Source organism: Pseudoliparis swirei, chromosome 6 (assembly GCF_029220125.1).
Source record: "Pseudoliparis swirei isolate HS2019 ecotype Mariana Trench chromosome 6, NWPU_hadal_v1, whole genome shotgun sequence".
In the NCBI taxonomy this organism is placed as follows: Eukaryota; Metazoa; Chordata; class Actinopteri; order Perciformes; family Liparidae; genus Pseudoliparis; species Pseudoliparis swirei.
Window position 1 is genome coordinate 10,851,906 of NC_079393.1, and position 23,143 is coordinate 10,875,048.

General features: G+C 40.4%; 3 protein-coding genes across 4 annotated transcripts; all 3 read left to right on the forward strand.

Moving 5' to 3' along the window:
• The first annotated feature begins 618 nt into the window (after window positions 1–618).
• On the forward strand, window positions 619–3,124 carry rsl24d1 (ribosomal L24 domain containing 1). The gene is made up of 6 exons (XM_056417299.1): window positions 619–760; window positions 1,874–1,987; window positions 2,072–2,144; window positions 2,240–2,303; window positions 2,412–2,497; window positions 2,745–3,124. Exons 1-6 carry the CDS (start codon window positions 680–682, stop codon window positions 2,819–2,821), a joined length of 495 nt encoding a protein of 164 aa, XP_056273274.1. The 5' UTR covers window positions 619–679; the 3' UTR covers window positions 2,822–3,124.
• Window positions 3,125–4,134: 1,010 nt separating this feature from the next.
• arpp19b (cAMP-regulated phosphoprotein 19b) lies at window positions 4,135–6,572 on the forward strand. Its single transcript, XM_056417300.1, has 3 exons — window positions 4,135–4,315; window positions 4,830–4,952; window positions 5,049–6,572. Exons 1-3 carry the CDS (start codon window positions 4,271–4,273, stop codon window positions 5,217–5,219), a joined length of 339 nt encoding a protein of 112 aa, XP_056273275.1. The 5' UTR covers window positions 4,135–4,270; the 3' UTR covers window positions 5,220–6,572.
• Window positions 6,573–8,113: 1,541 nt separating this feature from the next.
• Window positions 8,114–22,828, forward strand: LOC130195604 (unconventional myosin-Va-like). 2 transcript variants are annotated; one of them, XM_056417230.1, is made up of 40 exons: window positions 8,114–8,235; window positions 8,632–8,742; window positions 9,172–9,343; window positions 9,605–9,749; window positions 9,873–10,029; window positions 10,111–10,254; window positions 10,609–10,690; window positions 10,798–10,905; window positions 11,062–11,168; window positions 11,275–11,540; window positions 11,632–11,713; window positions 11,796–11,936; window positions 12,071–12,196; window positions 12,476–12,559; window positions 12,820–12,945; window positions 13,188–13,285; window positions 13,403–13,489; window positions 13,604–13,712; window positions 13,820–14,031; window positions 14,112–14,268; window positions 15,567–15,806; window positions 15,905–16,153; window positions 16,831–16,924; window positions 17,006–17,148; window positions 17,409–17,528; window positions 17,967–18,101; window positions 18,217–18,273; window positions 18,466–18,693; window positions 18,805–18,872; window positions 18,951–19,025; window positions 19,110–19,308; window positions 19,835–19,928; window positions 20,027–20,170; window positions 20,293–20,447; window positions 20,539–20,628; window positions 20,725–20,875; window positions 20,986–21,265; window positions 21,688–21,862; window positions 21,947–22,027; window positions 22,146–22,828. In XM_056417230.1, exons 1-40 carry the CDS (start codon window positions 8,209–8,211, stop codon window positions 22,296–22,298), a joined length of 5,472 nt encoding a protein of 1,823 aa, XP_056273205.1. In that variant the 5' UTR covers window positions 8,114–8,208; the 3' UTR covers window positions 22,299–22,828. The 2 variants fall into 2 exon arrangements, with proteins under 2 accessions (XP_056273205.1, XP_056273206.1); XM_056417231.1 differs by lacking the exons at window positions 8,114–8,235; window positions 8,632–8,742; window positions 9,172–9,343; ... (1 more) ...; window positions 9,873–10,029; window positions 10,111–10,254 and having other exon boundaries at window positions 10,610–10,690; window positions 10,798–10,900.
• Window positions 22,829–23,143: the final 315 nt, after the last annotated feature.

Consider the following 23,143-nt stretch of genomic DNA (forward strand, 5'->3'; position numbering starts at 1 on the left):
AATACTAATCTTGAGATTAGGTGACAAACAATGAAACCGTGCCAGATGGTCAGCACGAGACTCAAGATTTCATCACTCACACTTTTTAAGCCTTTTTACAATGAAGAGCAATCCACAGCTTTTCTGTTTTGTTGGCTCATTCACCACGTTCATGTGTGGCATTACTTTTGATCCCATAATCAGTATGAAGTCACTTGATGTGTGAACACACCACCGTCACCAGCTGTTTGATAAAAACAGTTGTGGAAGAAACACAGGGATTCATGAATATTAGATAGGAAAATGTTTAATCTTAAATTAGTAAATAGAGTCAATAATAGTTAACTATATGAAATATCTGAAAAAGTTTTCAATATTTAAAAAATCCAGTCATTATTATAAAATGTGTTTTCAATAGAAACTTGGTTTGACAGAAGCTTGCTGGAGGAAACGCTTTACAACCTGCGAGATGATATTTGGTAGAAACTGATTGAAACCAAAAGATGGCAGTAATGTGACAACAATGATGGATGCTGCCGTTAAATTCCACAGACGAAGAAGATGGTTCGCCAGGAGGTCCAGCAGGGGGCAGTCGACCCCGATCAACCACTTCAGCAGCCGAGATCAGAGAAGAAGAGGAAGAGGAAACGGGACGGTCTTGTTTTCATCGCTCGTCGTACGCAGCATCTCTGCGGCGACAATGCGTATCGAAAAGTGTTACTTCTGCTCGGGGCCAGTGTACCCCGGGCATGGTGTTATGTTTGTAAGGAACGACTGCAAGGTATGATCCTTTTATTCAGCCTAAATATGTCTGTAACTGTAACAGAAGCTCTTGTTTGCCTGTCTGCGTCGACCCGTTAGCTAGCGGGCTAACGTTAGCTCGCTCCCATAACGCGCTGTTCTCGCTCACGTGGGATCGACGCGTGGTTTTAGTTTCTCACGCACACGTAAACAACTCATCGTGGTAGTTGTCTACCGCCGCGCTTACTTATGTACAATGTGGAGCTGGGCCATACGTTCTGAAATACTAGATCAATAATGCCTTTTATTTAGAAAAATGTATGTTGATGAATAGCTGGACATTTAAATGTACAAGGCCTCGGGGTTTGGTCTGTGGAGTAATGGCGCCCTCTGAAGGTGAATGTTATACTGGGCAAATTATAAACAGCTCCGCCATCATGTGTGAAGTTAAAACTGGTTATAACTTTGCGTAAATGTTTGATGTACAAATATGTACCGCCTTAATATCTATCGCACATCACCTAATGTGTTTTACGTGATTTTAACAGTCATAAAGCTAGAAGATGCGTTACAAATGTGATATTCAAGGGTTAATCTTTTCTTTTATAGTAAATTTCTATTCAGTAAATGTTCTAAAACTTATTAGATTTTAAACTAGATTATGTTTAATACTAAATTACTAACAGTGAATAATTGTAAACATCTGTCACCATTTTTTACATTTCATAATTATGTAGAAATGGATATGGTGTTTCTGAAAACAGCTGTTAGACAAATATAGGTTTATAATCCCCTTTCCACACTGAAACATCTTTTATATATGCTTTTCCATTACACATTTTGTGATGGCGAAATAGTACGTGAGACATTTTACAGACGAAAAATAAATGTGCTTTGTATGGTTGACAGTGTATGTAATGGTAAAACTGTTTTCTAAACTACCTCCAACATGCCTTGAATATGTAGCTCAATATTTTTATTTTGACCTTTTAATGTCAAGTCGTCTGTAATGCAGATTGTTTTAACCTCAACTCAATTTGTAACAACAATCTGAAAAGAACATTATTTTTTCATATCATTCAGAGTCTTGTGGTTTCTTCTTGATTTACTTTATAATAAGGTTTTTTCTGTGTCTCTTTTTACATGTATATAGTCGTTCAGATTCTGCAAATCAAAATGCCAGAAGAACTTCAAGAAGAAGCGTAACCCAAGAAAAACCAGATGGACCAAAGCCTTCAGAAAGGCAACAGGAAAGGAGTTGACAGTGGTGAGTTGGTTATCTATCGAGAACTATCTATTTAACATTAATTGGAGCTATTTTAACTTATCCAACAAACATCCTCTCTTTTAGGATAATGTCCTGGAGTTCGAGAAACGTAGAAATATTCCTGTTAAGTATAACAGGGATCTGTGGGACAAAACAGGTAATGCAGAAATGTGTTTCTCACGTGTACTTTCTGTAAAAAATGTGTCATTTGATGTTTGAACTAAAGAGTTGTTTCACTTTTAATTTCCACAGTGGAAGCCATGAAGAGGGTGGCGGAAATAAAACAGAAACGACAGGCAAGATTTATCATGAACAGGTGAGCAAGTCATTTATATGTTGTGTTTTTATTTGACAAATATAGTATTAACAGAATTTGGAAAAACATGATTGCCTCACCGTTGCTGTTTTTGCCTCCACTTAATAGATTAAAGAAGAACAAACAGTTGGAGAAGGAAGACGACATCACCGAAGTGAAGAAAAACATTCACCTTATCAAAGCACCACATGCAGGTAAGAACCTTTAGAGTCACCAAATAAACAAAGTATAAAGAAGACAATGTAGTAAGATACACTAAACAAACTACCACATGTTCATACATCATAATGGAAACAAAGATACTTATTGTGCCTTTCCCCCTTGGTGGAGGTGAAACATTGAGGGGGGGAAATACTGCTCAATACTTATGAATGTACTTCAGATTAGTCTGTGATTTTAGCATTGTTCACATTTTGTCTGTTCTGTTTTTATTTTTTACAGGAAAGGCCAAACAATTGGAAGCCAAAATGGTGCAGAAATTACAAGAAGACGTGGACATGGGGGATGAAGTTAACTAATCTTATACCCAAGGAAATGTGTTCTTGTGTGATTCTTGTGAACAAGTTCACCTTGTATTATATTGTACTTCAGTTTTGGAATTAACATTTCTAAATGGCTGATGATCGGCACAGTAATGGTTTAATTAGAAGCTCGGCCTCCAAAGCAGGAGCATTTAAACACATACCTTCCAGCTATTTTTTTCCAGTGTTATTTCGAACTTTAAATAATTACGTAATCATTTTGCATAGTAAAATGTATTTGTAATACAGTCAATGTTAAAAGGTAACCAACAACAAATTAATAAACTTCTTTTGGGGTAATGGTTGTTTCTTATTTTCTGTCACATTGAACACACTATTACCATAAATAAATCACAAGTTGGTGCCACAACAAGTGTAATAGTATAGAATACTTATAGTTGTTAGCAGTATGAGAAACCAAGACGTTTGAGTTTTGTATTAAATTGTCATAGTGGTTATAAACGTGTTTTCTGATGCTTTTTGTGTTATGAAGACTTATGTAAGAAAATAGTTTGCTGCTCTTTCCTACACTGCACCCATATTATGTAAATAATGTAAGTTCCTCATTGAAGGAGATTCACCTATCTAACTAGTAGGCAATGTTCAACATGTGCACATCTGTCACTCACTTAACTATAAATTAACTGAAGGTTCTTTTATCAAATAATTTGACCTGATCTATAGTTGTGTGGGATAATGGGTATAAAAAGTATATTTATAAGTATTTTTGCCGTGATTATATTTCCTACAGAAATATAGATCAGGATGACTATTGTTGAGAAATATTAGTCTGATTGACCTTTGACAGCAGGTAGATTAACACTGACAGATTATTGAAACGAAATACTATGAAGAAAAAACTATCTTTTATCTTCCAGGCTCAAATACACTTAATTTAACAGATTCCAACGATTTGTAAATAACAAAGATCATATTGTGTCGCAATGATGAGAAAAGCAAATATAAATTCACTATATGTTCATATTGTGAAAATCGACTTATATTAAAAAACATATCAAAGCAGATAAACGCTGAGTTTTCCGGCTGCCAGTCTTCAAAGCTCAAAAGCATGAATTAATAACGCAACTTCCCCATAAATTATGCAAACATAGTGTAGAAGCACAAGGTGTGGCCTCACTTGAGCCCCGGAGATATGTTCACCTTTTTTTACTGCACCTATTGTAAAATTCTTCTTTAGCACGACACTTGATAAGAAACCATTTAGAACGATCGTTGGGCTATTGGACAGATTAATGTGACGCTTCTGTTCACCATCTGCATCTCTGGCATCGATTCCCCGGCCTGTTGCTGGACAGACTGCCGCCGCCCGCCTCTTCGTCTCCGTCGCCCTCAAACCACCGTTCATCTTCCAGAAGAGCTGGTTTAACGGCTAACGTTTCACCCGCAGAATTTTGTTGGCGAACAAAGCAGGGATTCAATCCAACGATGTCTGAAGAGGTTGAAGGCACGGGCACTTCGGAGGAACAGCAGGTAAAGTGTAACTATTAACGTAATTGACAGTTTAATCTCACGTTCGCCAGCGCCGTTAGCACATCGAGCCTCCTAGCTTAAATTAGCGGCAAGCTAGTTAGCTTGGAGCTAATGTCACCAATGATGCTAAGTCACAAGCGAATGAGCTCTGAGCGAACCAGAAACCAAGTTGTTTTTGGGACTACGTGAATAATATATGTCCACGATTACGTTTAAATGTGTTTTGAAAGCGGACCTTAGATTGTTTAATGGTGTAGCGTTAGCTAATATGCTAAATTAATTGGGAGCATTTATGCTAACGTCAGTGCAAACACTAGTATGAGTTTTCCCTCATGGCGGCGTCTGCAAATTTTTACATATTTAACATAAATTGCGAGCATATCAGTCGTATTTGTTACTGCTGTCAGAATGTTTAACTGCAGTTAATTTATCACTAAAGTCGTGTACACGTTCACAGTTTTTCTCCCATTGGATTAGTGGAGCATTTGCCATTAACACACTGCTCTTTCTGCAGGAAATGGAGGACAAAGTAATTAGTCCAGAAAAGGCAGAGGAGGCCAAACTGAAGGCCCGGTATCCTAACCTGGGAGCCAAGCCTGGAGGCTCAGACTTACTCAGGAAAAGACTTCAGAAGGGGGTGCGTTTTGAACCTAAACTTTGCTAGCATCTTATTTCTTAAATATCAATATAACAACAATAATAATAATTCTCCCTTTACATCTTATTTGTCCAGCCAAAGTATTTTGACTCTGGTGACTACAACATGGCCAAGGCCAAAATGAAGAATAAACAGTTGCCATCAGCCCCAACAGAGAAGACTGAGATCACAGGGGGCCACATCCCAACACCTCAGGACCTGCCGCAAAGAAAGACGTCAATTGTGGCCAGCAAACTGGCTGGTTGATGGTTTCATGTTTACTCTTTTGTTACCATTCCGACACCCACTTTATATCTACCTGCTGTTTATGTTTTTTGTTTATTTTTCACCTTTCTATGTATCCTCCAAGAACACGTAATGTACTAAGCCAAATTCTTGAGAAAATGTGACAACTGTCAGCCACTGAATTCTCCGTGGGTTAAATCAGACAAAGTTGCCCAACATGTTTCTCAAGATCTTAAAAAAAAAAAACGAAATGGTGATTGGTTTATAAAAAACAATAGACGTTAATGGTATCTCACGTAACATTTTCACTTTTAAGGATATATGCCTCCATACAAATTTCTTGTCTAACAGAAGTTGCGCAGAGGGTTCTGCCATATTACTGAGGCAAAAATACTCAAGTTATGACCACAGAAAGTTTGCATTGATGTAGAAGTGTGATTTACAGATGTGCCTTTCAGTTTGAAATGGAGTATTCAGCTGCTCATATGGAGGTATATCTGTTTTAAATGATGACATGTGATGTAATCTTGCTTTTTTGTTTTCTAATCCTTTATTGTTTGTGTCCTCCATCAAGCTGTTTGATTCTGCTTTCAAAGTACCAACAATTAGACAACACACACACTATATAGCCAGCTGTATTTTAATTAATTTTAGTGACATTTGTTTGCAAGGACTTGCTGCTGGTGTCCATCTCATCCTAACCTCTAAAATGGCCTTAAAAGTAATGAACCGTTGTTCCTCTTGAGCAATATTTGCTCCCTCAGTGAGAATCTTAGTTATGAATTTTGCCTGAAATGTCTGTCACTGTCTGACTGGAATCACTTAGGATTTTATGGAAAGAAACTCCCATGACATGTCTGGAGTGTGCATGTGCAGTCATACTTTGCCATTTGTTTTGTAAATAAAATAGTTTTGCATAATATCTCATGTTATTTAAACTGCCTACACAAAGAAGAGCCCAGTTTATATTGAACGTAAGTAAGATCAAAGTCTAAGGATACAAAATCTGCTTTCATTTATTATGGAGTAGTATAGAAAACAAAATTATTTCTTGGCCAGCAAATACTTGCTACACTATTCATTCATATTAAGGATTCAATCAACTTTAATGAAAATGTAGATGTAAGCAGGGAAATATACATAGAATGTAGGATGTATTTACAAATTAGTGATGACCAATGACTTATTGTGGAGGTAAACTATTCTGGTGTGGACTTGAGTTAAATACTTGTCTACTTGTGTATGTATCTTTATTTTCATCTGGAATGTAGCAAGTGGTGTACAATTGTGTTTAACAAATAGAAGCACTCAAATCAAGAGAATTGCACATTGAAATATTGTGAAATTTCAATAAAAAGGTGACATTGAAACTTATTGAAATGAATCCAATAACATAATTTATTTTTTAAGTTCATCTGATTTCTGTCGAATTGCAAGGCATCTTGTATCTTCATTGTAGAATATAGTTCATTACACTTTCATGATAAGTGTACTGCTCAGTTACAGCTCTGGTTATTAAAAAGTCTCAAATTACAGAATATTTATATTATAATTAGTGCTGTGAAAAATAACGCGTTAACTCAGTTAATCCAATTACAGGTTTAACTAGTTTTTTTTTTTTAACGCATTTAACGCATGCGCAGAATGAGCTTCCAATCCGTCTGTTGTTGGTCGTTGGGACGAAAAAAAAGTCACTTGCAAAATGAGCTTCCAATCCACCACTTCAATCTGAACTCTGTCCGCTCTCATGCAGACGGTCTGTTCATCGGTAATGATCCTTCCGCAGGTTCACCTACGGAAACCTTGTTACGACTTTTACTTCCTGTAGATCAGGGTCTCAACACGTCGATCGCGACCTGCCAGTCGATCGCGGCGTAGTGTCGGTAGATCGCATGACATTAAAGAGATTGGCCCGCCCCCTGACATGTTCTCTAGAGCACGTCTTTGTTCTTTTATTAAACTAAACGTCTGTTGTTGATCGTATCTCCACAGCAGCATGTCATCTCTGTCTCTACGCGTTGCGTTAACACTTATCGATCTCCGTCTGGCGCGCCACAGAGCTCCGTGCGCGCGCATCGGGACCGAGCAAAAAAAGTCACTTGTCAATCTGTCCACCTTTAGATTGTATCATGGTGGAGTTAATGGTTGACAAACAAGAGAAACATGCTCTGTTTAACCCTAACCCTGTTACCTTTACATTTACTAACATATTTTACCCTCGGGTCAATTTGACCCCAGCAATTAAAACCTCAGAAAATTATTAGAATTAATATTGTTTCCCAAGTTTAAGTGTGAGGTACTTTATGTTTGTTTGTTGACTACCTAAATAGCCCTTTAAATAAATAAAAAGTTGATATTTCTGATATGTTTGACACAGTGAAAAACAGCCTGGGGTCAAATTGACCCCAAAGAACACCGACATTAAACATTGAATGGGGTCAAATTGACCCGAAAGGTAACAGGAGGGTTAAACATTCTGTTTAGGATGAAGATGTATTAATGTTCCATATGGAAGAAAACTGCTAAATAACTGCTGAGTTGCAGCACCATTGTATAGAAGAATGTATAAATGTATATATCCGTCTTTTGTCATAAATCTCTATGTTCTCACAAAATATACCGAGAATATCGGTAATATGTGATTAATCATGATTAATCCACAAAAACCTGTGATTAACCCGATTAAAATTTTTAATCGTTTCACAGCCCTAATTTCCTAGATTACGGTCCCTTTCCATATTAACTGGGTACAATGATCCTCCATGCGTTATGAGCGCGTTTGGCCGCTAGGGGGCGGGCGAGAGCAGAACGTGTCGGGGCACGCGCAGCTGACTGGCAACCCCTGTGGCAGCCACAGTTCAACTCTCCTCCCGGCTCAGAGCACCGAGCTGCAGGGAGAGCAGCGCAGACAACTTCACGGTTTACAATTTGGAAGTCAATACAATATTTGAGTGTCTCGTCTGCGGCCGGAGAAAGTTTCTCAGGGCTGCGTGAGCGACTTGATAGACATATGGCAGCCTCTGAACTTTACGCCAAGGTAGGTCGGACTGTCGGGCTCACTGGGTTTCAACGGGTTTTAACGGCTTTCTTGAGCTAAAGTGATGCTAGTTTATTTGTCGTGATGCATATCTGTCTGGAATGGTAGTAAACTCGTCACTTAGATGTATTTACAGAACAGTTTGGGTTTTTTAAATTGAAATTTGTTGCCCCCCCCCGCCCATCTGCCTGCCACTTAAAATACCTCTAACGTAGCTCTGTCCGTATTATACGCATGACTGCTGTCTGCTGACTTCAAGTTAACTTCAGCCGCCCGGCCCGTTTTCCTGAGGCACATATCACTGCTGTGTTGTTGTAGTTTTTTGGTTAAAAAAGGGGATGACTGTGAGGTGGTTGGACGGCTCTGACCCGGGCTCCCCCCCACTGTGTCCATCAGTATGCCCGTGTATGGCTGCCAGATGCAGGAGAAGTGTGGAAGTCAGCGGAGCTCACCAAAGATTACAGCCCCGGCGACCTGAAGCTGACTCTGCAGCTGGAGGATGGCTCGGTAAGGCGGATGCCACACACACACACACACACACACACACACACACACACACACACACACACACACACACACACACACACACACACACACACACACACACACACACACATACGAGTCACATACAGATGGAGGCACAGAGGTGGGAATGGGTGTGTTCAGAGCCGTGGAAATTTTTCTCTACAAGAACTCTGTGCTGTTTGCGAAATGCAAATAGATTCCCAAGACACCTCGAGCAACTTTGCGAAAGGTTCGAGTTTGTGCATGCCTTTCAGGTAATGAAATAAGACCAACGAGTTATCTTGACTGAACACGAACAACCATCTATTTTTATTTAATTTGATCTTTTTTCCAACTTGTTCCAACAGCAACTTACTTTTTGTTTAGGCTCACACTGTGGGTACTTATAGCTAACGTCTTGTGTTTTTATAGGAGGTGGAATACAAAATAGACCCCGGAACCAACAACCTCCCACCTCTAAGAAACCCTAACATCCTGGTTGGGGAAAATGACCTCACAGCTCTCAGCTACTTGCACGAGCCTGCAGTGCTACACAACCTCAAAGTGCGCTTTATCGACTCCAAGTTGATTTACACATACTGTGGTAATAAGCTTCATCTTCTTTGACTCACACTATCACTGTCACGGTAGACTTTGGAGCCCTGCTCACTGAGATAATCTCCAGTACATCATGCTGATTATTGTGGTGCACGCTGCTCTTAAAGGAACACACATTCAATGTATTACTATGAATGTGTGATAAATAATATACATGAAACAACGACATTTATTAGTTTCAACCAATTTCAGATAACATACGTTTACGCTGATGCTCACAGAGAATCTTTCTCATTGTGGTATTTAGGGATTGTCTTGGTGGCCATCAACCCTTATGAGAGCCTTCCCATCTATGAAGCGGACATCATCAATGCCTACAGTGGACAGAACATGGGAGACATGGACCCCCATATCTTTGCAGTAGCAGAAGAAGCATACAAACAGATGGCCAGGTTTTGGAACCTCCAAATATATTTCCTTGTACATTTGAAAGAAAATGTATGTCTATTTTTGATGATACTCTAAATGTTGTCAGCTGATATTTGGTCTGCATGTCATCTCACCCTTTGAGACAGAGATGAAAGAAACCAGTCCATCATTGTGAGTGGTGAGTCGGGAGCTGGCAAAACCGTCTCAGCTAAGTATGCTATGCGTTACTTTGCCAAAGTCAGCTGCTCCTCCAGTGAGGCCAGTGTTGAGGAGAGAGTCCTGGCCTCCAACCCCATCATGGAGGTAATATGGACAATGCAGGAGAATAAGACAAAATGACAAAATGACACAAGTTACTGAGAGCCTGTTGTGTGTTTCCTCTAGGCTCTTGGGAATGCCAAGACAACGAGGAATGACAACAGCAGTCGCTTTGGGAAGTACATTGAGATTGGGTTTGACAAGAAGCATCGTATCATCGGGGCTAACATGAGAACCTACTTACTGGAAAAGTCTAGAGTTGTGTTTCAGGTAAATTTCCTTCATGTGACTACGGTCAAGTGTCTAAATGTGGCCCTCTCAACATCTGTATCTTATGTGCATCACCTTGATTTAAAACACTATCATGTGCATGTAACATGTGTACACCTTAGTAACGTCATTACAAACAACATGAACATCACTCAGTTCCCACTGCCTCGCCCTTGGCTCAAAGATGGCATCACATTTGGCTTTGTAAAGCAACTGAACTATTTTCAAGAGATAAGCGTGTGTTTCACAACGTGCTTACAGTTCATACATGCATCTACAGCCAAAGTGGCTATCAATTTCACAGAACGTGCATGCAGTACTTGTGTTATTTACGTCTCTTTGCACTTCTTTTAGACCGACGAAGAAAGGAACTACCATATATTCTACCAGCTGTGTGCCTCTTCACATTTACCAGAGTTTAAAGCCTTCAAGTTAGGTATGAGAGTCACCAAAATGTTAGTTGTCATTTTAGCAAGTTTTTTGATGAATCTGATCTATCTGGTCTATTTAGCACAATGTTTTATATGATTCATGTTTTTGAAGGTTGCGCAGATGACTTCCACTGTACTAACCAGGGTCAGAGCCCAGTCATAGATGGAGTGGATGATGCCGCAGAGCTGTGCAATACCAGGAGTGCTTTCTCAAAGTTAGGTCAGGGCTTATTCCATTTTAATAAGGTTTTGCTGCTTTTACATCATGTTGAATAGACATTACTGTACAAATACATTTTGTTTTTGTTTGTTTTTGTTTCCAGCTTTCCTTACATGATTGAGTTCTTATTGTTTTATTGTTCTGTTTTCATTGTAGGGATCAAAGAAAGTGATCAAATGGCAATTTACCAAATTATGGCAGCTATTCTCCATCTTAGCAATGTGGAGGTGAAAGATCAGTCAGCAGACAAAAGCAGCATCTCGGTAAACACACTTTACCTATGAAAACAACATAAGATCATTTTATGGAGTATACTTGGTAATTTTACATCGTACCCGTATAAGTTCATTAATGTTAATGTATTTCCAGCCGGACAATGTCCACCTGATGGTGTTTTGTGAGTTGATGGGTGTAGCCTATGAAGAAATGGCCCACTGGTTATGTCACAGGAAACTCCAGACGGCCACAGAAACCTTTGTCAAGCCTGTCTCCAAAATGAATGCGGTCAATGGCCGGGATGCCCTAGCCAAGCACATCTACGCCCGACTCTTTAGATGGATCGTGTGCAGTATCAACAATGCCTTGAAGTCTGCAGCAAAGAAACACTCCTTCATCGGTGTGCTCGACATTTACGGGTATGTGTTCATCTCCAGGTTTGAGATTTTTCCATTCATGTTCCCGAGATGACCAGACGTGTTTATATTTTCACATGTATTTTTCCTTCAGGTTTGAAACATTTGACGTCAACAGCTTTGAACAGTTTTGCATCAACTATGCCAACGAGAAGCTTCAGCAGCAGTTCAACCTGGTCCGGGTCTCTTCTCGCTCAACTTGTTAATTTAGCAGTCAAATCGTTCTCGTTAATCATTCCCAGCTATCACTCCCTCTAGCATGTCTTCAAACTGGAGCAGGAGGAGTACATGAAAGAGGAGATCCCGTGGACATTGATTGACTTTGACGACAACCAGCCGTGCATTGATCTGATTGAGGCCAAGCTGGGGGTTCTGGACCTTCTGGATGAGGAGTGCAAAGTAAAATGCCAGTTTCCTTTTTTTTTTTTTCAGTTAAACTAGTTTTCCACTGGAGGAATCTCCACCGTGCTATGTTTGGAGGTTATGACTAAGACCATGAGTAAATGATGTGTCAGCTTTTCCTGTTTCCATAGATGCCCAAAGGCTCTGATGACACATGGGCCCAGAAACTGTACAACACTCTCCTGAAGCAGAATGCTTTCTTTGATAAACCCAGGATGTCAAATAGAGCTTTCATCATCCACCACTTTGCAGACAAGGTAAAACACGGTTGTGTGGGCTGTGCTGAGGTGGCAACACATCTCAGAAGGTCAGCAGATGGATGGATGACTCATGTTTATCTCATCTAAGAGCGCCAAGGGAGTGAGAAATTCTAATAACTTTGTCTGCAAAGTCAGAATTATGTCTTCACCACTAATGTTTGATGATTCTATTTATTAGAATAGTACTGATCTTTCTACTTTTTACTTTCTAATGGTGGATATGACCTTTTAATCTTTTGGTGAAGGAACAATGTGTGACCCGGTCCTTGTGCCTAGGTGGAGTACGAGTGTGAAGGTTTCCTGGAGAAAAACCGGGACACAGTCAATGCGGAGCAGATGAATGTGCTGAAAAAGAGCAAGGTGAAATGGTTTATAAGCAGTTAGTTATATTGTCTCTGTCTTGTTCTTCTCAGTTAGTTAGTTTTTGGAGCTCACATGGATTCAAAATAAAGACCAAATATATATTTGTGTTGTAAGTGCATGGGCACACACCCTAGAGTGTTTAACCACAGCTATTCGTGGAAATACACCAACATCTTCATTTCAGATTGCAAACACTGCCATCTGCTGTTCAATGAATACTTAGTGTTTTGTCTGACATCGGAAAATATTTCTTTAAGGTTGATTGGCTGCTGAAGCTGTTTGAGGACGATGAGAAGGCAACAAGTTCTGTGAAGAAGCGAGCTAGTGTCGCTGGAAGGACTGGTCCGGCCCAGCGGGATAATAAGAAGACTGTTGGACTTCAGGTCAGAGCGGGCCACCTGACATCTGGGGGTGTGGGATAATGCATTATTGAAATGTATCTTTCCTCAACTGGTCAGACTCAATTGCCTTTTAAGGAAATAAATAACCTCCAAAACATTTACGATATGGATCCTTTTGAAGTGAATCTATCAAAATCTGATATTTAATATTTAAACTGAATGTTTTACAATTTTTGTATTTTCATAATTACTCATCAAGGATTTATCGTTGTCTTTTTACTCAGTTCCGACAGTCTCTACATCTGCTGATGGACACGTTAAATGCTACAACTCCTCACTATGTACGCTGCATCAAGCCAAATGACAACAAATCTCCATTCTTGTGAGGATAACTTCAACTCTTCGTTTTCTTTATGATTATCTGCAATAAGCACTTATGAAAGAGTAGTACCCTTACTTTTGTTACAGGTGTTTTGTATGTTCTTTACCTTTTATAAAGCATGGATCCGATGAGGGCAGTGCAGCAGCTGCGAGCATGTGGCATCCTCGAAACAATCCGAATCTCAGCAGCAGGCTTCCCATCTAGGTAATATATAACATTATCCGGCGCAGCACATAGCCATGGGCAGTTTATGTGTTTAGAATACACAGATCTATACAAATAATCCATCCAATTGTCTTATTAATATCATTATTGCAGATGGACCTATCAGGAATTCTTTAGTCGCTACCGGGTCCTCATGAAGCAAAAGGATGTGCTTCATGACAGAAAACAAACCTGCAAAAATCTCCTCGAAAAACTTGTAACGGTATGTCTGAATTGTATGAAAGCTTTCCCATAATATCAGAAACAACTTAACTTTCACAGGAACATTACATATTACATTTGCTAATTCATATTCTGTTTGTTTCCTAGGATCAGGATAAGTATCAGTTTGGCAAAAACAAGATCTTCTTCAGGGCGGGTCAGGTAGCTTACCTGGAGAAGCTGCGTTCTGACATGCTGCGAATGGCCTGTGTCCGCATCCAGAAGACCATCCGCTGCTGGCTGGCCCGCAGCAAGTACCTGAGGATGAGGGCGTCTGCTCTCACCATCCAGAGACATGTACGAGGTCACCAGGCACGCTGGTGAGTGGAGACGTTAAAAAACTGAAGAGGAAACAGGAGATATTTTAAATGTCTTACATGCTTTTTTCTTCTTCTTTCAGCTATGTTAAGTTTCTGCGAAGAACCAGAGCAGCTGTTATCATTCAGCGCAATGTGCGCATGTGGGCGGCCAGGACACGCTACCAGCAGCAGCGCTCTGCAGCTCTCACCATTCAGTGCTTCTTGAGGGCCTACATGGCTAGAAAGCAGTACTACAAGGTAATGCCAGGCTTGATGCTCGAACAATTGGGTGTTATAATTCAACACTTGTAAGGTCTCCTTTTCTGGAAGGTTTGATGCTCAAAATTAGATAAACTAACATAATTTCAAGAGGCAATATCAACATCAGCCTTGATTTGAGTTTGTTTCTGGAGCTTGAAAAGGTTGTAAAGGGTATTTTCTCAACCTGATAGTTTAATATTGCATGAACCACACTGGATTTATTGGGTGCCACCAAGAAAACAGGAATCAGTGCCTCAAGAATATACAATGGAAAAGTTTCCAGCTCAAAGGAAGCCCCGATGTGACGGCTTCCGTTAATAACATTGTTGAGGCGGTGAAGCCTTGTAGCAGCAGAGCACTCCAGATTGTTCTGCACTTCCTAAACCTGGAGCGCTGTGATGGATTCAAAAAGATGAAGTCATATGAAAAGAGATGGACAATATTCATACTGACCTTTTTGACCTCGTTTACATTTTAATATTAAATGTTGTTTTTAATTTATACCGAGCATTTGCCAATAGAATTGCATTTCTATTCAACAGCGTAGGTCCATTTACTGAAGTAACAAGGAATATATATTCCAATATTATAAGTTCTTAGCACTGCAACAAGGATTATATATGGTTTTGTATATATTTTTAATATTCATATATATATGTATATAGTTTTGTTTTATTTATTATTATTATTTTATGTAGAAATGTACAGTATATACCATCAAATATTCTTCTCATTATCATTTCACTTCAAGGAATATATATATATATATATTTGTATAAGTTCCTAGCACTGCAACAAGGAATATATATGTTTTTGTATATATTTTTAATATATATATATATATGTTTTTTATATATATTTATATATATATATATAGTTTGGTTTTATTTTTTATTATTTTATGTATGTATATATATATAAATGTATGTAGTTTATATTTATTTATTATATACAGTATATACAGGACTGTCTCAGAAAATTAGAATATTGTGATAAAGTTCTTTATTTTCTGTAATGCAATTTAAAAAACAAAAATGTCATGCATTCTGGATTCATTACAAATCAACTGAAATATTGCAAGCCTTTTATTCTTTTAATATTTAAAATTTTTAATTGCATTACAGAAAATAAAGAACTTTATCACAATATTCTAATTTTCTGAGACAGTCCTGTATATATATATGAATGTACGTAGTTTATATTTATTTATTATTATTTTATGTAGAAATATACAGTATATACCATCAAATATTCTTCTCATTATCATTTCACTTATTTGTTTATTTTTTTCGCAGTTGATATTTGAGCAAAAGGCTCTTGTCATCCAGAAGTGGTTCAAAGGCTGGCAGGCGAGAAAGCATTACAAACGCACCATGGAAGCCATCGTCCTGCTGCAGAGCTGTGTGCGCCGCTTGAAGGCAAAGAAGGAACTAAAGAAGCTGAAAGTGGAGGCTCGCTCTGTGGAGCGTGTCAAGAAGCTCAACATTGGCATGGAGAACAAGATTATGCAGTTGCAGCACAAGATAAATGAACAGGTGAGTATTGTGTGAGTGTGGGAATCTTGTGTAATTGTGTTAGTTAGGGAGGCGTCGTATCACATGCTTAGCATGTGTGTGTGTTTCTCCCCCTGCAGCATAAAGACAACAGAGAGCTCAGTGAAAGGCTGAATGTTACGGAGAAGACTCAGACTACGGAGAGAGAGAAACAGAACAGAGAGATTGAAAACCTACGTAGATCCGAGCAGGAGGCCAGAGTCAAGGCCGTGAAGCTTCCCTCGCTGCTGGAGCAGCTCTCCTTCCTTCAGCACGAGCTGGACAACACCCGCAGAGAGAAAGATGACCTGGAAGAGCACACCAAGGTCTACAAGGAGCAGACGCTTCAGGTAGGCCTACTTCATCTAGATAAATGCAACTTGACTGCTCGGCCACCTCACGACAATTCTGGCGCTCCTTCTTTAATTATCTGGATGATAATATTTGAGTTACAAAAGACTTATGACTTTGGGCATTTTATTAACTTATTTTGTTCCACTTTTGTTGTTCTCTTAAAGCTTAAAAGCCATAATGAATATGATATGATATGATATATACCTTTATTCGTCCCCAATAGGTTTAAAGACTAAGGCCCTGGTCAGACGGAGAATGTTGTATCACCCTGGGGCGGCTTTTTGTAATTGTTTTTAATGCGAGTGAAGCATTTTGCACACGGCTTTTGTGTTGCTGCGTGCCTCGCGTTTTTTCAGGAGCACCCTAAACGCCTCGGGTTGAACAAAATTCATGTCAGATCAGAAAAGTTTCTCATTGTGGCTTTTGTCGGACACCTGGACCGATGTGACCTTGCCAATTGTACAACTTACAAAGATCAGAAACCAAAACAGCTGGCTTGGAGGCCAATTAGTTGTTTTCACCGTACTATTACGGTTGTTTTCACTGTACAGTTCATGATTTGAGTTAAGCTAACACTAGCACTCATTCGGTTGTTGCCTTGCAAAAACAGCAAACTGCAAAAAACGCTGATCTGGGCCTAAGATCACAAGATTCTGCCTCCTCTCACATTCAGGCGCTAGAAGACCTTAATATAAGGAACAGCTTGCTGATCAGCCAGAAAGATGAACTGAGCAAACAAAACCTGGAACAAGCAGATCAGTTGACAGGTACTGAACAGTCCACTTCCAGCCTCCACAGTCCTTCAGGAACGACTGCATTTAGGGTGAATAAAAACTGTTTTATTTCAGAAATCAAAACCAACGTTGAGAGTGCAAACAGGCTGGAGAAGGACTTAGCTGAAGAGCGCTCTCGCTACCAAAGTCTCCTGAGTGAACACCTGCACCTGGAGGAGCGGCACAGAGACGCGAAGGACGAGATGAATCTCAGCGCTGTAAGGAACACTTCATTAACAACATGGTCACTTCATTTGATGGCGTCTCATCAAAAGGTTCAGTCGTTCATGAGAACCTTTTTACAAAGTGACAGTAGCTTACAAAGATACACACAAAGAATGTGCCTGTACCAACATGTAAAAGGTTCACAATGTGTCAGTGTACAGATGACATGTGACATTAGAAGCGGGTTTTTCATGATTGAATAAGCTATTGTCTGACAGCTTGTTCCTTCAGTAATTTGTTTTTTTTCACACAGAACCAGAGTTCAAGAAAATCTGGTCACAAGAGGACGGACTCCAACTACAGCAGCAACTCATCTGAGTTCAGTCAGAGCTTCTGCTCCTCGGAGGGGGAAGACGGCTCCAAACAAGCAGAGGTAGAACCCACAGCTACACAATAGTCCAGTTTGGTGCAGTGTCAGAAATGCTTAGAAGTAGTTTTTATATAAATACACACACACACACCAGCCTAAAATCATCATGTTGAGTATGAAATGCTCACCCCATGTACGCATGACATTTTTGTATTTTCTATCAAGGAAAAGCAGCTGTAGTGTACACACAGCGAGTTACAACACATTCTAGTTTTCATTTAATTTCAACTTAAACCGTTTCCAAAAGGCAGCTTTCCCGACGTGGCGGTTACAATGCTGGTGATAATAAATGATCACAGGGGCGACCAACACTGGACACTGATTTCTTGGAGCAGCTGTGGGAGCATTTAGTTCCGGCCTTGTCTGTGTTATAATCCCATTAGTGCAGCATTGTAGTCAGTCAGTGAAGAGAGTCAGCCGATGCTCGTGGTGTGTTCTTAGGATGAGACCCAGGCGACGGTGGACCTGTCGATCCTCCTGAAGCTGCAAAGACGAGTGAAGGAACTGGAGCAGGACAAACAGTCGCTCTGGCTGCAGCTGGATAACAGAGAAGAAGCCCAAGAAGAAAAGGCAAAAGTATGGACTGAAATTAATTGTGAAATCACTAAACAGACAGAAGAGTTTTATATCAGCAAGCTATTCGTATTTTCTGTTGAATGGTTTGTATTTACATTTATATCTTTCAAAAAAGGAGGTGGAGGAGCAGATAACTGTTGGCCGAGCAGAACTGGACTTGGAAACACTGAAGGTATGACTTCCTCAGGTACATGTATGACTGTGGGGTCAAAGCAAGATCTCTTTCAACGAATCAAAAAGGAGATGTCCTCAAAGAGTCCTCATATTAACATACCGTAAAACAGCGACAAGAACGTTACGAGAAATAGAAACACAAATAATTTGTATCTGTTTAACTTGTTGGTGATTCTCTAAATGTCTTTAGCGGCAAGAACTGGAGTCTGACAACAAGAAGCTGAAGCAGGATCTAGATGAGCTGAGAAAGTCTCTGACCAATGAGGAGAGTGAGTCGGCGCCCCCTGTCCCCGGCTCGCTAACCTACAGCATCCTGCTGGAACATCTCGGTTCTTCCAACGATGAACTGGAGATACGAAAAGAGGAAGTGCTGCTCCTCCGGTCCCACATGGTCCGCCAAGAGGCTCTTAAACATAAGGTGAGAAAGTAAATGACATTGTTTCATTCATTTATTGATATTTTTGCATTTAATGCCTCAGACATCAGACAATTCCGATGTATAATAAATCACCTATGAACTGACTTCTAGGACTCGGTGCTCGGGAAAGGTGTGAACTTGGATCTAAGTGAAGTTCCTTCATATCAAGATGTTGACAAGTAAGACCATGGGGCTCAGTTTAAAAGTTAGTTTAGTACAGTTATGTGTTATTTACATTCTCTGATGCTGTTTCTCAGGTCCACTAACATCTATACACTCAATGAAGATGGAGAGATGTGGCTGGCTTATGAAGGCATGAAAGAGACCAATAGGTAATGAAATAATATTCTGCAATTAGTTTGTTCAAATGCAAGACCGAACCATGTGGAATCGAATACTATCCGTCCATCTTCCAGAATTTTGGTGTGCCAGATGCAGGAGCAGAAACGTGCTGGCCACGTGGAGTATAAGAAGCTGCTTGAGGAGGTGAATAAGTTCAAGGCTGAAAAGGAGCAGCAGCAGAAGCTGCTGGCCCAGAGCCTCCTCCTGCCTGAAGACGCCCGCATTGAGGCGAGCCTGAAGCACGAGATGACCCGGCTCACCAACGAGAACCTGGTGAGTGATCACTCTGCCTTCTGTCACGCTCTACGCTCTTATTGTTTTTATCTATTGTTTTCATTGTCATTTTAGTTATTTATATTGTATAGCTTCTAGGTTTTAATTATGGGATGTAAAGTGTCTTTGCGTACTTCGAAAAGTGCTATATAAATTTAATGCATTATTATTATTATTATTATCAGTTATTATGTAATAACGATGCAGCGCTCCTTTATAATAAGCAGTTGGAGTTCACTGTCTTATATTGTGGATCTCTACCTTTTTTTAGGGCCTTTATTTTTAAAATGTTCCTAAATGTATTGTTGTTTGAGTAAACATTGTACCCGCAAAACAAATAATGCAAACAAATGTACAAGAAAATACAGGAGAGTTAGGAAAGTGTTTTTATGGGACATAAATAATTCTCACCATGTTGCTATTTACACAGATGTTCTTTTAATTTGTTTTTTTTAATATACACTTGTGCACAATATGAAAGTTTAGTTTTCCCTCCCACCAATCTAGTGTGTTTACATGATTGTAGGAACTCATGGAGCAGCAAGAGCAACAAGTCCAAACTGTACGCAAGTTGACAAAAGAACTGAAACTTTACATTAAAAAAGTGGAAGAATTTGAAGGTAACCACGCGGCATTGAATGTGTCGCTACATTTTCTAGACGACATTAGAACAACGTTCATCCTGTGACTTCTCACGTTGTGTCTCTGTTGTATTCAGCGAGTGTTCATCAAAAGAATAAAGCCCCCGTGATGACTGCTCCCGTCAGAGCGGTGAATATCACCCGCAAGGAGAAAGAGTACCGAGGCATGTTGGCGTACAGGGAGGGCGACGAGACCCGCCTGGTTAAGAAACTGGTCGTAGGTATGAGAAACCTATTTTACTCTCTAACTATTTTGATAATTGCAACCAAATATTTTTCATAGATCAAGGCCACATTTTTTCCCCTGGTGGATTTCGCTTTTTAAATGCTGTAATCTTCTCAGATCTGAAGCCTCGTGGTGTTGCAGTCAGCTTCATCCCCGGGCTTCCGGCCTACATCATCTTCATGTGCGTACGCTATGCAGACAACGTGAATGATGATCAGAGAGTCAGCACTCTGCTCAATTCCACCATCAGCAGCATCAAGGGCGTCATTAAGGTGCAGCATATAACTAAAGTTTGACATGCGTGTGTGAACAAAAAATGAGGGATGCTTTTATTTTGAATCCATTTTCACACTGTTTCTGCAGAGGAGAGGAAGTGATTTTGAAGTGGTGTCTTTCTGGCTGGCCAACACATGCAGATTACTGCACTGTCTGAAGCAGTACAGTGGAGACGAGGTGAGCTTGAGAAGGCGTTGGTATCAGAATGATGTTTACATCTGTACGTGTCCCTTAACTAACCCCGGATGTCTGTACGACCTCTATTCACTGCAGGCCTTCGTAACGCACAACACTGCCAAGCAGAACGAGCACTGCCTGGCCAACTTCGAACTGTCTGAGTACCAGCAGGTTTACGGTGATCTAGCCATCCAAATTTACCGCCAGCTCGTCAAATGCATGGAGGTCACCCTGCAGCCCCTGATTGGTGAGAAGACATAAACTCACCAGACACAACGAGTAACAATGTCTTCTTCTGCTGACTATAACAGAAGCCTATACATTTGTTTCTCCCTCAATTCGTACATTTTTGTGTAGTGGCCAGCATGCTGGAGCACGAGATAATCCAGGGTGTTTTGGGGTCCAAACCGACCGGCCTGAGGAAGAGGAGCACCAGTTTCCCCGATCAGGCTGTTACAGTGGAAGTCCTGCTGCAGCGTCTTGGCGGCTTCCTCAGCACCATGAGTCAGCACGGGATGGACTTGGACCTCATTAAACAGCTAGTCAAGCAGCAGTATTACATCATCTGCGCGGTCACACTCAACCACCTGCTGCTGCGGAAGGACATGTGCTGCTGGAGTAAAGGCCTGCAGATCAGGTACCGCACAGAGTGGTCATCAGCCAGTTGCTGTTATACTCCATGCAATGAAATTAGAGGCGCAGAAGAGTGTCTGGAGGTGTGTTAGTGCACGCGTACATCAAGCAAGCGTTCTCAGGCAGCATCTCAGAAAGTGGTCGGAATGTTACAAAGATTAAATACAATCATTCATCCTCATAGTGTTGTGGACTGTGGACAGAAAAAGACCATACTACTCATTTAAAATAAATAAGGCGAATAAGAACATCATTCAAAAGACTGTTGAATAAGCTCAAAGTTGCATTAAGCTCAACAAAACTGTCGTACAAGCGGAACCTTTTTATCCGCCATGAACCGTACTCTGGTGTCACGGAACAGATTGGACCTTGCTCGATGCTGCATCGGTTTGGTCTGAGTGGTTTGTCCGGTGCCTCTGGCTTCAGGTACAACGTGTGGCACCTGGAGGAGTGGCTGACGGAGAGGCAGATGTCAGACTGCGGTGCCAAGGAGACTCTGGAGCCTCTCGTACAGGCGGCACGGCTTCTACAGATCAAGAAGAACACCGAGGCAGACGCACAAGTTATTTGCACCATGTGCTCCGCCCTCACCACAGCACAGGTACCAGTGAAGGTTCTGCCCTCTTCATCGGCAGACACTGATGGTGCTGATGGTGCTTTGATCCCCGTGTGTTTCTCTTTGCAGATTGTCAAAGTGTTGACCTTGTACACCCCAATGATTGAGTTTGAGGAGCGAGTGTCGACCACTTTCATCACAACTATTCAAGTGAGTAGAGGTTTTGTAAGTTTGCAATGAATGTCGGGATGCTTTATCCGCAGTTTCTGCTTATTAAGGCGATTATATCATGTTTGTTTCACTATTTGTTATTCTTTCTACATTTTAGAACCTTTTGAAAGACAGAGTTGAGTCGACCACATTGATGATGGACACGAAGAAGATCTTTTCCGTCACCCTCCCCTTCACACCGTCCTCTGTGGCCCTGGAGGACATCCAGATCCCCGCCAGCCTCAATCTGGGCTTCCTCTCCCGCATCTAGACCCGAGACCTCTGACACTGTCACCAGATTAAACACGGTGACTCAAGTTTCTACCAGCTGCAACGTTTACACTGTCGATTATTGCAGCACTGCAGCAGAATATTGTTCACTGCATTCATGTATCAGCTTTCCAGCACCGCCAAAGACTAATAACTGTGTAAATGGTGAATATGCAAAGAAAAAGTATTTTAAAAGTCATATGTAGCCCCACTTCACCTAATATATTGTCGGTCCAGGTTATGATAGTATTTTGTGGATTCATGTGTATATTGTTTTCCTAATATAATACCTATTCATCAACAAGTCTTTTAAAAAAGAAAAGAGAAGATAACAATGAGCTATGACGTTCATCTCATTTAAATGTTGTAAATGTCTCATTGTTTTATTTCCATGCATTTTTATTTCTGTAACTTCTAATAACAAGTGATGGTATTTATGTACGTACAACAGAAGGAACAGAACATTATTCCAGTATGTTTTTAACCGGTCTTATTGTTTTCAGTCATATTAAAGGCAGTTTTTTTCTGTAAGATGCTTTGAAGATGCTTTGAAGTGCAACACAGAGTTCTACAACCTCACATTACACATCTGTTCTCTCAAGCTCACTGTGGAACCAGCACGGAGGACCAAAGGGAAAACGAGGAATCCTTTTGTGACCCTGACTGACACGCTTATGTTGCGGGTAATTGGTATTAAGCACGAGATAACTTAATGGAAGAAAATGTATTTAAACACAGAAGTGCACTCTGAGCCTCATCTACTTGGGAGAAGAGCTGTAGAAATGGAAAAGTTTGGGGATCTAGGATTTAGAAATATCCATGTAACACCTGCCTTCAGTCTTCTAG